The 14,348-nt window shown below is 38.8% G+C and overlaps 1 protein-coding gene across 1 annotated transcript; it reads right to left on the bottom strand.

Annotated features, from left to right (window-relative positions):
* Nucleotides 1-1,500: 1,500 nt before the first annotated feature.
* On the bottom strand, nucleotides 1,501-11,624 carry krt60.L (keratin 60 L homeolog). The gene is made up of 9 exons (XM_041582598.1): nucleotides 11,289-11,624; nucleotides 10,543-10,757; nucleotides 7,845-7,905; nucleotides 7,664-7,759; nucleotides 6,325-6,489; nucleotides 4,152-4,277; nucleotides 2,991-3,211; nucleotides 2,833-2,867; nucleotides 1,501-1,978 (listed from the first exon to the last, which is right to left on the bottom strand). The coding sequence occupies exons 1-9, from the start codon at nucleotides 11,439-11,441 to the stop codon at nucleotides 1,860-1,862; spliced, it is 1,191 nt and encodes a 396-aa protein (XP_041438532.1). The 5' UTR covers nucleotides 11,442-11,624; the 3' UTR covers nucleotides 1,501-1,859.
* Nucleotides 11,625-14,348: the final 2,724 nt, after the last annotated feature.

The raw sequence follows: 14,348 nt of genomic DNA, 5'->3' as shown, positions 1-14,348 counted from the left end.
GCAACCATTTCAAGTACAGGAAAAACTGTAATCACAGTTGGGCTGGTCCTTTGGGGTGCCAGTAAAAACTGAAGTGTGCCCCTCCAGCCCAAAATTCCTTGAGTAAACCCATCAGGCACAATCTGTTATATGGATACAAATATTTTGCCAGCACACCCTAGCCTTTTATATTCTTTAACCTTTAACTTGGTCTGGAGGGTCGGCACCTCTCCAAACAGCTATACAAGAACATAAACCAGCAGAACAGGGTATCTGCAAATGGGGACAACACTCCTGCATATTTATTAATTGATGCAACATTTTGGGGGTCATGCTACTGCATCACATCAATATACATGCAGGGGTGTTGTCCCATTTGCAGATACCCTTTTGTGCTGGTTTATGTTCTTGTATAGTAATCTATTATATACTCATGTCCAATGACATAAGACAGGCCAGTTGGTTCTATATAAGATGTTACAACATACTAGTTTGGGTTGGGTCCGAGTTGAAAGGTGGTGGGTTAGGGCAAGTGCGTGTGTGGGATTATTTGGCCAACCACGATGGAAATACCAGTGGGCCCCAGGGCCCCAGTCCAACACATATTGGTCCTGCCTATTCTAATATTAAACAGGTATGGAATTATTTGAAATGATTGGGACCTTGAGGTTTCCTGGATAAAGGTTCTTTCTGTAATTTGTATTTGCACAATATTTGCTAAAAATAATTGAAACATTAAATAAACCCAATATGCTACTATCATAAAAAGAAGTTACTACAGAGGAAAAGGGAAATCTGTGGTTTCCTACAACACTCTGAAAAATGCAGACAGATTACTTGGCTCCTGATAAACTTGACCCTACTGTTGATAAGTGATAGGGAGGAGTGTAATGAAAAGCTTCCCTGGGGCAGGGACTGTGGAATATGTTGGTGCTTATGAATAATACTATTAATATATAGGGTGCAGAGGGCAGTTCTGTCTCTGTTGCAGAAGGCTGAGCTGAACACATTTCCATTGCAGCTCTATCTCAAATGCTCATCTTAGAAGTGAATATTTTTAAGCACATGCTACAATAAGTTAAACCACTGAATAGAACAAATGCCATACCTCCTAGACCACTTAGATTGGAAGATCTACGGGGTAGGAATCTTCTTCCCTCCTTCATACATGGCACTCTTCTATCTGTGCTACTAAGGTAATATAGAAAAACTATATAGCACCATGTATACACACAGATGCATACATACTGTACTGTAAATTGGATTTATTAGACATTTTTTATTCATATTCTGACCGGTTGGCTATTGCAACCAACCCTTTGCTTTCATTTTCTAACTGGTAGACTGAAATGTCACGGATTATTGGTTGTCACTGGCAACTGCACCCATGTTGGTAAATGCACCCGTATCCTGGTTCCATATGTATTTTCCAACACGCTGCATTTGAGAATTCTAGTGTGACTTTTTTGTACCACAGTGAAATCCACTTCCAGACTCACAAAAAGACATCAGGAGGAATGCTGAAGTCATTTCTGTTTATTAAGGAAATTAAAAAAGAGTAAAAAAAAATCTTATACAAAGCTTGCATGCAGCAACAGTGGGTTATATTTTGATCTCTAAAGGGCCAGTTCACCTTAAATTGAACTTTTTGTTTGCTACCACTAATATTCTTTTCTTAATGTTTTTTATGTGTCATTCTCTATTTTGTTACAGGGGAAGTTCATCTTTAATAGTTGTATCTAATAGATGGGACTGTTTTGAACAATTCTTTAGCTGCTTCACACACAATTTAGGGAGCTCCTGTGGGAGCTTCACCCTCACTGCCCACTGCACTCCATGCGGATGGTGTGAGGTGCAGTATGCAGATAAGTAAATGACCCTCAGATGTTTTTAAATGCATTTCCTTTGAATCCATAGCCATCACCATAGCCACTTCCAGTGTGATGCTCAATTCCACCTCGTTTTGCTTGGCCAGTTCCATTGGCTCCCCAGTTGACAGCTGCCAACATAATTTTATGATTAGTTATCAGAAAAAGAAAGGACAATATATATATATAGAGAGAGAGAGAGAGGGGCAAATTCACTAAGATTCGTAGTTGCGCCAGGCGTACCTTCGCCGCACTTCGCCACACTTCACCAGGCGTAGTTTCGCCAGCGCTCCGCAAATTCACTAAAATCCGAAGTTGCGCTCAGGGGTAGCGTAAGGTTGCGAAGTTGCGCTAGCGTTGATTTGCTAAGCGAAGCGAAGTTACGCTAGCGATGGTTAATTTGCATACGGCGACAAATTCAAATTTCAATGGAGGAATACGTAGAATCACTACAAATGCCTGGGAAACCTTCAAAACATCAAATAAAAAATATTTTTTTGCCCTACACATGTGCCCACTGTATAGTTAAGATGCCATGAGTTAGGAAATGTAGGGGCGAAGGAGGGGAGCCCCAAAAAAAATTTCGATCTTTTTCAGCCTATCACCCATAATATAGAAAAAACGCCAGCGCTTTTTGGGATTTAGAAAAATGTTTAACTTTTTTTGAAGCAATCCCTATCTACTCTATTGTGCTTCGCCTGGTCTGAGGTGGCGAAGGAAGTCTAGCGTAAAAGGTAGCGTTCAGCACAATGCGCGCATTAGTGAATTTGCGTAGTTACGTCCGTTGCGAAAATTCGGCAGGCGTAAGGGTGCGAAGTAACACTAGCGAATTTACGCCAGCCTTCGTTAGTGAATTTGCGAAGTAACGAAAATGACCAACGCTAGCGAATTAATGCTAGCGTTAGGCGCTTCGGCGCTTAGTGAATTTGCCCCAGAGAGAGAGAGAGAGAGAGAGAGAGACAAGGCAAATGAAAGGAATACTTACATATGTCTAAAATTTCAGCATTTTCTCCACTGAACCTGCCATTAAAAATGTGGTTGGTTGATTATATTGAGCTACATTGTCATACATTTAGAATCAGGTTGTACTGATCATTTAGATGTAATTCATGTCACATCAAATGAGATACATCTGTTGCTTACTTGTTTTCTTCTACTTCCAGCAGCTTCCTGTAGGTGGCGATCTCAATATCCAGTGCCAGTTTCACATTCATCAACTCCTGAAATTCCATTAGCTGGCGAGCCATGTCCTGCTTAGCCTTCTGCAATGCAGCCTCCAGCTCATGCACCTGTTGTTTTGCACCTTTTACTGTAAGTTCCCCGTGTTGCTCAGTCTCAGCAATGGCAGTCTGTAGTTTGGCACACTAGTTATTGGAGGTAAAATATCATTTGTTAGACAATTTCACATATAAAGTTGAAATGATAGACAATTTCACATATAAAGTTGAAATTGATGTGTGAAATTGTTTTCTTATCCCTTTTCATATGCTTCACAATTCGGTTCAGCTCTTCAGAACAGCATATTAGAACATTAATAACTAAAATTACAATATAAAGTTCATTAATTAGAACAAACAGAGACAGATTTGTGGTATGCAGACAGGGGAGTTTAAATATTGGGCCATAGTTGGACTGGGATACCAGGGGTTCGCTGGGAAACTTACTTACATGTAAGGGGGATATCTATGGCTCAATAATATGCATAATACTTGGCTAATACAACTATGGAATCCATTGTCTGGAAACCCATTCATAATTACTGAAAGGCTGTTTCCCTTAGACTTCATTATAATCAAATAGACGAAATTTTTAAAATGATTTCCTTTTTTTCTGTAATAATAAAACAGTACCTTGTACTTGATCCAAACTAAGTTATACTGTGATTGATTCTTATTGGAACCAAAACCAGCTTATTGGGTTTCTTTAATGTTTACATCATTGTCTAGTAGACATAAGGTATGACGATACAAATTACAGAAAAGATCCAATATCCGGAAAACCCCATGTCGGAAGCATTCTGGATAACAGGTCACATACCTGTATCAGTTTTATGTTCACTGGAAAGTATGTTTGGGTTTATATTTAGTGCTACTTAATTAATGCATCAAATGAAAGGCGATCTCTACCCTCAATTGAACCTCCTACTTCCAGATGGAGCCCCTAGACTTCCTGCATTGCATTTGGCCCATTTCTAACTTAGCCCCCGTGCCCCACATGCTTATTGATCTGCAAAGAAAACATGAACATGACATGAAACTGATACCCTGACCCTCATGTCTAATGTTGCTTTTATGCCTACTATACCTGATTTTTTAAAATGTTGATTTCAGAGTTAAGCCTTTTAATCATGAGATTCAGCTCAGAGATTTCCACCTTCTTCTTTCTCAGTTCATCACTATGAGTCTGAGAATGTCCCTGCAGCTCCTCGTACTGTTGAATAAAAAAAGAATTTCACACTGCATGAAACCTGTTTTGCCAGTTTTGAGAACTGTACTGTAATCAAGGCTGGGATCCTCTACAGCCACAAGTAATGTTAGAAGCACCTTTAAAGCTACTCCTTCCTAACTGAAGGCAATTAGAAAAAAGGGGATTGCCGCACCTTCCAACCCGATGTTCTTCCCTAGGGATACCCCTTAACCGAGAATTAGGAGCAACTTGGTATGGACGTGCTGACTACTCCCATTCACGACAACCAAATTCGATGCTCAAGAGGAGAGACAGAAAAGTGGAGTATATGGCGTTGCACAGTCCCAAGACTACTCTATACAGATAACTGTGTCTTCCAGCCTGACGTGATCAACTAAAGACTTAATACAAACATTGTGATTCCTGTGATATTTTGTAACATCTCAACTGAGATAACTCAATAAATTATTAAATTAAATACTTAAAGTGAAAATCTTGTCAATTCATGGTGAATATAATTCCAAAGTGCAAGTGCTTATATTTGTGAACATAGAGTTGTGCTGGAAACCACAGCTTGGACTCAATAAAGAAAACCTAATAAAAAGTAACTTTTATTTCATCATTAAAATTCATGGACTGAAAGGGAATCGATAAAATCACTAAAAACAGTTAAAAAAGAAGGTGGAAATAGATCAATTATCAGAGTAGAAAGGGGTAACAGTGTAATAAATTCATAAGACTGTTCCCATATAGATCTTACATCACCCGTGTCCCTATACTGGCTGAATTATAGTCAGGGAGTGTAAGGAGGACTTGATTAGCGACAGTGCAGTATTTTAGATGGAGGGTGAGTGTTGAATGAGCGTAGAATGAGGGTTGTTCTGGGGTGCCCCCAAACAGTTGCCTTGAAGAGGATTGAGTGATAGAGAGGGTGCAGCGTATTATCCTCAAACTTAGTGTCACTAGCCCTTCAGTTCGAAGGGTGGATTTGTCGGCCTCTGTACAGTATGGTGTGCAAAGAGTTAACTAACGCTATGTCCTCTCAGAGGCACCTAATACGTTTGGCCTATTCCCTAGACACTACAAATGCAACACCTTATACTGACAGTGGTTACACATTGCGCACGTAGGATCCAAGTCCCCACATAGAAAATACCCTCCGTTCTTCCCCCTCTAATTATCTGTTATACTGCGGATTGTCATGCGCTCCCTCCTATTCCCTGTCACGGGTGATGTAAGATCTATATGGGAACAGTCTTATGAATTTATTACACTGTTACCCCTTTCTACTCTGATAATTGATCTATTTCCACCTTCTTTTTTAACTGTTTTAAGTGATTTTATCGATTCCCTTTCAGTCCATGAATTTTAATGATGAAATAAAAGTTACTTTTTATTAGGTTTTCTTTATTGAGTCCAAGCTGTGGTTTCCAGCACAACTCTATGTTCACAAATATAAGCACTTGCACTTTGGAATTATATTCACCATGAATTGACAAGATTTTCACTTTAAGTATTTAATTTAATAATTTATTGAGTTATCTCAGTTGAGATGTTACAAAATATCACAGGAATCACAATGTTTGTATTAAGTCTTTAGTTGATCACGTCAGGCTGGAAGACACAGTTATCTGTATAGAGTAGTCTTGGGACTGTGCGACGCCATATACTCCACTTTTCTGTCTCTCCTCTTGAGCATCGAATTTGGTTGTCCTTCCTAACTGAGGTTGGGATATTTCATTTCGAAACGTTTGTGGGGTAAGCAAAGGGTCATGGGACGCAACAGAAGGGGAAATGGTCTTCTAATATCATGAAAAATGAAAAAAACTAAATTGAAATTTTACATTAGTTTGTTTGGGTTGGGATATGTCACCTTTAAGGAAGGCCCTAGTTGAGCAAAAGCTATGTAGTGTACCTTTACTATGCAATCCATTTAGTTGGGGCATTGTAGCTAACTATTATGGACCAGCTAGTGCTAGATACAGTATTAATGAACAGATACTGTTATATATAGTATATATATATATATATCCTGTTCGGGGCAATCGTTAAGTATCACTAAGCCACTCACTTTGGTTTGATACAAAGACTCTGCTTCCACATGGCTATAGTTTACAATCTTCTCAAACTGAGACTTCATCAGAGCTATTATACCATCCAGGTCCAAGTGCCTGTTGTTGTCCATGGACAAGCTAACCACAGTGTCTGAGGTCTCAGTCTGCATTTGGGCGAGCTCCTGAAACATACAGAGGAAAAAACAAGATTTTAAGTCTTACAGGCATTTCCTTTTATCTGGATTTTTTTTAAAATCTGCTACATCATAAGAATTTTAAGAACTTAAGCTCAACAAAGAATGAAGCTACACAAGCATTTTAGCAGTTACAAACTGAACCTCTGCCCAGAAATGACCACATTAATGATACCCATTACATTACACCATTTACCCTAATCAACATTTCTGACAACCCTTGATCTTAGTTTCTCACCAGGAGCACTGAGCATACTGTATAAAATTAAAATATTATAAAATTGCCTAACAAGATTAGAAGATAGGGAGCTGCCGTGGATACCTTTAAAGAGATTAAAGGGATACTGTCATGGGAAAAAAAAAAATTTTCAAAATGAATCAGTTAATAGTGCTGCTCCAGCAGAATTCTGCACTGAAATCCATTTCTCAAAAGAGCAAACAGATTTTTTTATATTCAATTTTGAAATCTGACACGGGGCTAGACATTTTGTCAATTTCCCAGCTGCCCCATGTCATGTGACTTGTGCCTGCACTTCAGGAGAGTAATGCTTTTTGGCAGGCTGCTGTTTCTCCTTCTCAATGTAACTGAAGGAGTCTCAGTGGGACATGGGTTTTTACGATTGAGTGTTGTTCTTAGATCTACCAGGCAGCTGTTATCTTGTGTTAGGGAGCTGTTATCTGGTTACCTTCCCATTGTTCTTTTGTTTGGCTGCTGGGGGGAAAAGGGAGGGGGTGATAATCACTCCAACTTGCAGTACAACAGTAAAGAGTGATTGAAGTTTATCAGAGCACAAGTCACATGACATGGGGCAGCTGGGAAATTGACAAAATGTCTAGCCCCATGTCAGATTTCAAAATTGAATATAAAAAAATCTGTTTGCTCTTTTGAGAAATGGATTTCAGTGCAGAATTCTGCTGGAGCAGCACTATTAACTGATTCATTTTGAAAAAAATTTTTTTTCCCATGACAGTATCCCTTTAATCATTGGGGCTGCTGAATTTCAGTATATAAGCTACAGCATTTCTAGCCATATTCTTTTTCAGCCTTTAGTTCTCCTGTAATATTTAAATAATTGCTTTACAATCACTTGTATGACCAACCGTTGATGATCAACATGTATTGCTGCAATACACCTTTACATGTCAGATACCATAGAGTTACCTCTTCATAAATGAGTGTAAGGGAGTTTATCTCATCTGTCAGAGATTGTATCTTGGCTTCCAGCTCAACTTTGTCCATATACCCCGCATCCACACCCTAGAATGACACAAGTGTTACTGTGCGTATTCAGTCATGTTTTGTGCTCATTTCGTTGGTTGCAGACACATGTTCCCAAACTTACCCTTTTAAGCTCTGCAAATGTATTCTTTAGAGCAGTGTGCTTGTTCACTTCCTCTTCATATCTGTTGGATGGAAATGAATTCCTCGGCGTGAAATTACTGGTATCACTTGACACAAGTTTATCAAGATGGGCATAATTAATGCTAACAATAGTAAGTGATAGAATATGCAATGTTACCCTAAAGGGCACATTTACTAAGGGATGCCACAGTGCAAAGAGCAAATACAGAAACAATGCACCATTTTTTGCACCACCACGTTATGCCTGGCGTAACTCTTTGCACTGCCAGAAGGGAACTCAAGCATAAGCCTTTGTGTGTGTAGCATTGCCTGCACCTGGCAACCCTGTTTACTGGACAGGTAGTAAATTGGCAGGATGTGGGCATCCAATCCCATGTCCCTACCTTGCATGTTATTTAGGAGGTAAAATGAAAGTGTCTAAAGTTATGCAAGATGCCTGCTCAGAGCAGGAGTTAAGAACTGGGCTCCCTTTATACTGCCAGTAATGTGCTTTTTTCTTTTAAATTTAAATAGCACTAACAACGGGGCAGAGGGGCTAAATTTATGGACTCATCATATTGCACCCATCCCTTATTGCTCCAGAACTTGCACTGCTGCCAATGGTAAAGAACACTATCAGTTCTGTCAAATCTCATATTTCCACCCGGCCACACACGCACTACTCCCATCATATCATTCCCTCTAAATAACAATGAATTATTCCAATAGACAGGCTCATTGCCTCCCAGGCATATTCAATTCTGCTCTCACCTTCATTTCTAATCCCTTACAAAATCTTGGCTTTTAATCATTCCAAGAATACTCCCCTTTCTCACACAAGGAAATTATAAATTATTGTTCTCTTATTAATTGTTTCTTGCTTAGATTTGCAGCAACCTTTTCATTATTGTCCATGCATGCTCATTCGTCTCTTTCCACTTGATCTAAAATCCTGCTGATATTAGCCTCCTCCATCAATCCTCCAACTCTATGCACGTACTTTCATGCAGAATAGGTTGCCAATTTTTAAATAAATATACTAATGCTAAAGAAACAGTTGTGATGACTGTAAGATTCTATTGTGGTGTTATTGTAAGAACTCATGGCCAAAACGTACTGTGAATAGCCAACAAAGGGGCACAGCAGGACCTACAGGGTCTGGTGTAGGGAACAAGAAGGGGCTCGGAAACAGCCAGGCAGGATTTAGCAACAAATGTAGCATTTATTCAGCAGAACAAGCACACAAGCATGCACAGGCATGGGAAGGGTTAAGTATAGGTAGATACAGCCACATCCAAGTAAACAGGGAGAATACCATAAGCACAGCACCGCAAGGGTTAATGAACACAAAGTCGAGGAGCGATAGTATCAGAATCAAAGTCAGACAGACAAGGATAATATCAGGAGCAAAACACAGATACAGTGGCCAGTACAACTGAAACATCATGAACTGGAACAGAGCAAAATTCGCCGCCAGTGAAATGTCGCTGACGCCCATTAAAGTCGCGCGGCGAAATTTATAAAATGCGCGTCTATTTATTTTGTCGCACAACACCATACAAGTCTATGGGCGTCATTTTTTCGACGAAACAAGGCGAAAAAATTTGCCCATCCCTACACAAGGCATCGAATATTCCCTAGAGAATCCCTGGTATCTAAAGCTCATGCAATTTTTTTGGCTTATCAAGCTCAGAATTCCACTACCAAATGCACAATTGTCATAAACACCGGAGACTCATTTTTTTCCTCTTTGTATTTGTCTAATGTAAATATTTATTGGGGTAACATCTAATTACTTACTTTATAAATACTATATATATGTATATATATATATATATATATATATATATATATATATATATATATATATATATAGAGCAAAAAAAAGTCCGCAGGTATTATAACTAGTCACTGAGGTAACTTCTAACATCCTCTTATTTTACAACAGGGGGTACATTATTTATTATAATACACAAGTTTCAAGGCTGGAACTAGGAGTAGACAGAAGAGGGTCTACTTAGCTGGGGCTGCAAAAATAGATGGGTGTTGGGCGCGTACCTCTTCTTTCACCTACCCCTAGTCTGGACCCTTGTTCCCCTCACTGCCTGTGTGCACTGTCATTTGTCACCACTGCTGCTCAAGTCCTGTGCATGCTTCCCCCATGCGCACCCCCCATCATTATTTACTGCAATATTAAAAGCTTTGTGTTGCAGATGTTTCAATTATGCATTCTCTGTCCATATTACATAATGACTAAACAATCAATGATAGCATTGGTGGGTGGAGTTTCTAGTTGGAGATGAGTGTAATTACCAGATACACTAGTCAATCATGGCAGACGTTCACCTCACTTGCTCTTGATTCCCAAGAGCTGCACCCACATCCTGAGCATCTTGAGCATCCCTGCCTGGCCTCTTCCCTGCGCCAGGCTCCTCCCACAGCTATACATTCAGGTACAAAGCCCAATTTTTAGCTCTCTATACCAGCCTGTGTGTGTATCTTCCCTCTAAACTGTGTGCTCTTGTGCGTGCATTTTGTGTGTCTGCATTTTGTGCATTTATTCTGACCTGCGCACACAAGTTTAAAATGTGCGCACAAAAGAATTAGAGGGAACATTGCTCAGGAGCTTTTACAAAGTGATCAGGACATTAAGCTGCAATTTAAACCATTGCTTCTCTTCACCGAGAATGTATACCTACTTGCTTCTGAAGTTATTTACAATTTCCTCACTTTGTCTTGATTTTGAATCCAAATGCAAATTGTCATTTCCTAGTTGGTCCAGTTGTCTCTGCAATGCATTGATGTAGTCTTTATAAAGGAGTTGTGAATCACTGGCAACGTTCTTTATGCCCTGTGCTCGCAAGAGATTCAATTTAGTGCACAATACACAGTTTTGTTGTTCCAATAGCCGAACCTGTGTAAACAAGGGGAGCAAGTTCTAAAATATGTTCTTGTGACCCACAAAATACATTGTTTAAGAGTTTCAGATGCTTTTAGAGGACAAGGAACATGAAATTTGCTTGTGCGCTGGGTACTGTACCTGCCATGCTGACATTTTTCCTCATACCCTAGAGATCCTTTATGAGTAAGCGATAATATTAACTGGGGGTGCCAACACTTGGCTGTTAAACATTGCGAACACCAGGACCAATCATATACCAAATGACATAGCATATAAAAATAGCGACTGGGTTAATTTCAGATGTATATCACATATTGAAAAATTTAGCTCCTCATTCAGTTTCAGATTTCCCAATAGACTAGAAGTTCCCTTGAAACAAACATGAGGTGTTTTTTTTCCATTGAACTGAATCTGATTTATAATGGGCACAGCTAAATAAAGCAAAGGTGTGTAATTGAATGCATTGAATATCTACCAATTATTCAGAATTTCCTATTTTAACCACTAGTTAAGCCTACAGCACAATTTCTGGCATGCACTTACCTTATCAATGAGAGATACAAATTTGTTGTTCAGTGATTTAATCTGATCTGTCTCGTCTATGCTAATAGCACATAATACATCAGGTTCTTCACAGATTTGTTTGGAAAATGTTACTGGCACTTCTGGTGGTGGTAAAACTAATTTCATCGCCATGATCCTCTTTTTAAGATAATCCTTCAGTCCAACGAAGGTCTCCTTTTTCCTGAAGTGCTGTATATGAGGCTTTTGGTTTCACGGATGTTCTTGCAAAATGTAGTGCATACAGGGTTTGGCATTCCTTCTAACTTGGGCTCACACAAATTGGGTAACTCCCAGCTCCCATAACTTGTGACTCACCATTATTAAGAAATAGACTCCTATCAGAACTAGTAGTTTAGGAACAGAGTAGTATCGTAATACCAATAAAGGAATGGTAGTAATGATTTTCATTTCTATTTTATGAGCATTAAATACTTTTGTGTGGTTTGGTTTCTCTCCTCCCTTAACTAGCTTTCCTACCTCAACAATAAAGACCGTAAACAATAAACTTAGGGGTCCGTTTACTAAAGTGCGGTAAATCTGACTTTAATTTTCCGCATGTTATCGCTGAGAATATTTTTACGCCAGAATATTCGCAGCGACTAAGTTTACTAAACAGCGATACGCTCAGAAGTCATTGCGATCACTTGCGGTAACTACGTTAAGGAACCGGCTTACATTAGCGGTAATTTTAGCGAGTTGCGAATTTTCTGGCGGAAAATTACGTTTTTGCGAATATTTGTGCTATAAAATAGTCTTGTTTTATGGCGGTTATTATGGCAATTTTTACTGTGACATTTATGGCCAGAAATGCATCTTCAAAACTCATAAACTTTATTGACTGATGATTATACCATCCAACAGAACATCACCAGAGTAACAACAATCAAACATGTCTGCATCACATAAACCCTTCTGCCAATAGAATCATAGGAACAAGAAATCATACCAGTCAATCTCTTTGCTTCATAGAAATGCACAGTTTAATGTAGCCAATCACAATGAAACCAAAAAAGTGTAGAGGCTGACGAATCCTTGGACTGTGATGCCGCTGCCAATAATACACCTCTGAGCTGAAACTGCTGCTGTTGCACCAGATAGAAGCAGAAGCCCAGACATCATGTCAGCAATAGCTACAGATCTCTCTCCTGTCAGCAAAGAATGATGGGTAAAAAAAAACAGTATTATGGGATATTTCCTGCCCCTTGAGAATTTTCTGGCGAAAAAAAATACTTTTACGCCACTACATAGGTGGCGGTAAAAGTTTGCGAATATTCTGGTGTTAATTCTGTCTTTAGCACATTTCGCTATTTAGTAAACCATGCGTTAATGTGTAAGAACAATTATTCTTGCGCAAGAAAATTCGCAAATTTATATTAGTTTAGTAAACTGGCGATAACATATTTGGCGAAAATTCTGTCTATATATCGTGCGAATATTTTTAACGCACTTTAGTAAACGGACCCCTAAGTCGCCCTTTTTCTTGACAACCTCTATTTTATTTACAGTTGTTCTGTAGACTGAGCCCCTAAACAACACTAAGGGGCAGATTCACTAAGCTCGAGTGAATTTTCGAAGTTAAAAAAGTTCGAATTTCGAAGTAATTTTTTGGATACTTCAACCATCGAATAGGATACTACGGGGCAGATTTACATAGGGTCAAATATCGAGGGTTAATTAACCCTCGATATTCGACTGTCGAAGTTAAATCCTTCGACTTCGAATATTGAAGTCGAAGGATTTTAATCCATTCTAAGGATTTTAATCCATCAATTGAACAAACGATTTTTCTTTGACCAAAAAAACATAGGAAAGCCTATGGGGACCTTCCCCATAGGCTAACATTGAACATTGGTAGGTTTTAGGTGGCGAAGTAGGGGGTCGAAGTTTTTTTTAAAGAGACAGTACTTCGACTATCGAATGGTCGAATAGTCGAACGATTTTTAGTTTGAATCGTTCGAGTCGAGTCGTAGTCGAAGGTCGAAGTAGCCAATTCAATGGTTGAAATAGCCAAAACAAAACATTCGAAATTCTAAGTTTTTTTTATTCTATTCCTTCACTCGAGCTAAGTAAATGTGCCCCTATGACTTTGAATTTACTTCGATTCGAAGTAAAGATCGTTCGAATATTTGACCATTCGATAATTTTGACCTAATATACTAAAAATCCCAAGCCTGTTCATTACTCCGATTTCTATAAACTGCTTTGAATTTGACTTATTCCTCCCAGAGTATCTTTGAACTTTGCGTCATCTGCAGAAAATGAGGATAATGATTGATGATGACCAATAATGATAATGAATTTCAAGTGATAGAGAAGGTCTATATATCTTTGGGTAAAGAATACTTGATTGTACAGTACTTTTCTTTTGATAACAAAAACATCAATATCTATTATCTGCAGTGCTTGGTACCTGTGTTTTTTCAGCTAAGGTGTCTTTCTGTAATTGGAGCACCACTCCTTAAGGGAACTAAAAACATGTAAAAAACCAATAGAATTGTTTTGCTACTGACTATGCTACTTTAAAAATAATAAAATAAGACACCATGGAAAATGCTATATTATTAATGGCAGATGACTAACAAATAAATGCACCTACTATATAATGTCTCGTATTTTGCCAAGTGTTTGTGGAATAACATATGCCAAGATTGCAGCTGGCATTCTCATTACTGTCTCCACCCCACTATTGCCCCAGGATATTCATTGAGGATTCATATAAGGAAATTAAATGGAAATTTATTGATTGGAAATACATTTCCATTATTTATTTGGACTCAAGTCAAGTTTTGGCTCAGTTTACTACAGATAAACATACATTGTTAAGAGGCAGGTTTATAGAGACCACCTCTTATTCTGACCCTATGCTGGCCTTGCTAACAATCTGAAATTCCAGCCATGTAGGAAAAAAGGATCAAGCTGTTCTTGGGGCAAGGAATCCATCCGTTGTAAGACTGCTTGAGTATCTATTTTATGGATTGCAGGTTGATCCATGAAAGAAAACCACCAGGCAAGTCACTTTGGACATAAGGAAACAACATT

This window comes from Xenopus laevis, chromosome 2L (assembly GCF_017654675.1).
Source record: "Xenopus laevis strain J_2021 chromosome 2L, Xenopus_laevis_v10.1, whole genome shotgun sequence".
NCBI lineage: Eukaryota > Metazoa > Chordata > Amphibia > Anura > Pipidae > Xenopus > Xenopus laevis.
Note: the sequence above shows the minus strand (reverse complement) of the source record. Positions and strands in the feature narration are given on the sequence as shown.